At 52.1% G+C, this 1,238-nt stretch overlaps 1 protein-coding gene across 1 annotated transcript; it reads right to left on the bottom strand.

Annotated features, from left to right (window-relative positions):
- Positions 1 to 627: 627 nt before the first annotated feature.
- LOC137362621 (histone H1.2-like) lies at positions 628 to 1,026 on the bottom strand. The gene has a single exon (XM_068026974.1). The coding sequence runs from the start codon at positions 1,024 to 1,026 to the stop codon at positions 628 to 630; it is 399 nt and encodes a 132-aa protein (XP_067883075.1).
- Positions 1,027 to 1,238: the final 212 nt, after the last annotated feature.

Below are 1,238 nucleotides of genomic sequence, written 5' to 3'. Positions count from 1 at the left end.
CACACCTCCCCTCCCAGACGGATTGATCAGTTTACTAACACCTTACCCCAGCTGAGTTAGAGAAACTCATGTATTGGGGTTTGAGTTGTGATTCGGGGTTTCTCGCCAGTATTCCAGTGTTAGACCCTCTCACTCTGAATTAGTGAAACGAGCATGAACTAAGAATGGACCGAACACATCCCCAGTTCCAGTGAGGCCGGGACATCCCTCTGTTTTTGTTGCAGAGAGTCGGGGAAGGGCTGAGTGTAGTGTATGTCAGCGAGTCACCAGGGATCCTGCATTTACTTCCCATCATTTCTATGTGAAATGTGCACACGGCGGCGTGACAGGGGTCATTCGATCGGGGGAACAGCTCCTTCCTGAGAGATGTGGGTGGCTCTGAAAAGAGCCTTTGGGTTCAGATGTCTGCAAGTTTCCCGTGCAGTTTCACTTCTTTCCAGAGGCTGCTTTTTGAGCCTTTGCTGCTTTCGGCCTGGTCTTGCCCCTTGATGTTTGAACTTACTTGAGCGCCTTTCCGCCCGTGGCACTCTTGGCTTTTTTGACCTTCTTTGCAGGAGACTTTTTCGGAAGCGCTGCTTTCTTCGCTGGGGATTTCTTTGGTGTTGCCGCCTTCTTGCTGGTCACTTTCTAGCCTGCTGCTTTCTTCACTGAAGGTTTTTTGCCTGCTCCTGACTTCACTTTCTTTCCCACATTTCCCTTGGTTCCCTGCTTAGGGATTTTGAAGGAGCCGGAGGCACCCGTGTCGCTGCTCTGCACCAGGGAGTCTTTGTTCACATTCCTCCTGATACTTTGCTTGATTTGGGTCCTGAACTTCCCCACATCCACACCGCTCCTCCCCAGAGCCTTCTTTATGGCGGGCAGTGAGGTCCCCCTGCGATCGGTGCAATCCGCCACAATCTTGAGGATCTTCTTGCTCAACGTGGGACCGGCTGATTTGTTCCGGGGAGCCGCTTTCTTCTTCTTGCGAGTCTTGACTTGAGCGTCGGTGGCTGGAGGAGCCGCTTCGGCGGCTGCTGTATCGGTCATGTCCGGGACTCTGCACAAATTCTCTCTGTCAGTCAGAACTGGGTCAGAAATGAAGCTGGTTAGATGGGATTCTCTCCACAGGAGGGGTATTAGAAGGGGGTCTGTTCACAGGAGTGGTATTAGATGGGGGTCTGCTCACAGGAGGGTTATTAGATGGGAGTCAGTTCACAGCAGGGGTATTAGATGGGAGACAGTTCACAGGAGGGGTATTA

Source organism: Heterodontus francisci, unplaced genomic scaffold, assembly GCF_036365525.1.
Source record: "Heterodontus francisci isolate sHetFra1 unplaced genomic scaffold, sHetFra1.hap1 HAP1_SCAFFOLD_452, whole genome shotgun sequence".
Lineage (NCBI taxonomy): Eukaryota > Metazoa > Chordata > Chondrichthyes > Heterodontiformes > Heterodontidae > Heterodontus > Heterodontus francisci.
This window is presented reverse-complemented; position numbering and strand designations above follow the sequence as displayed.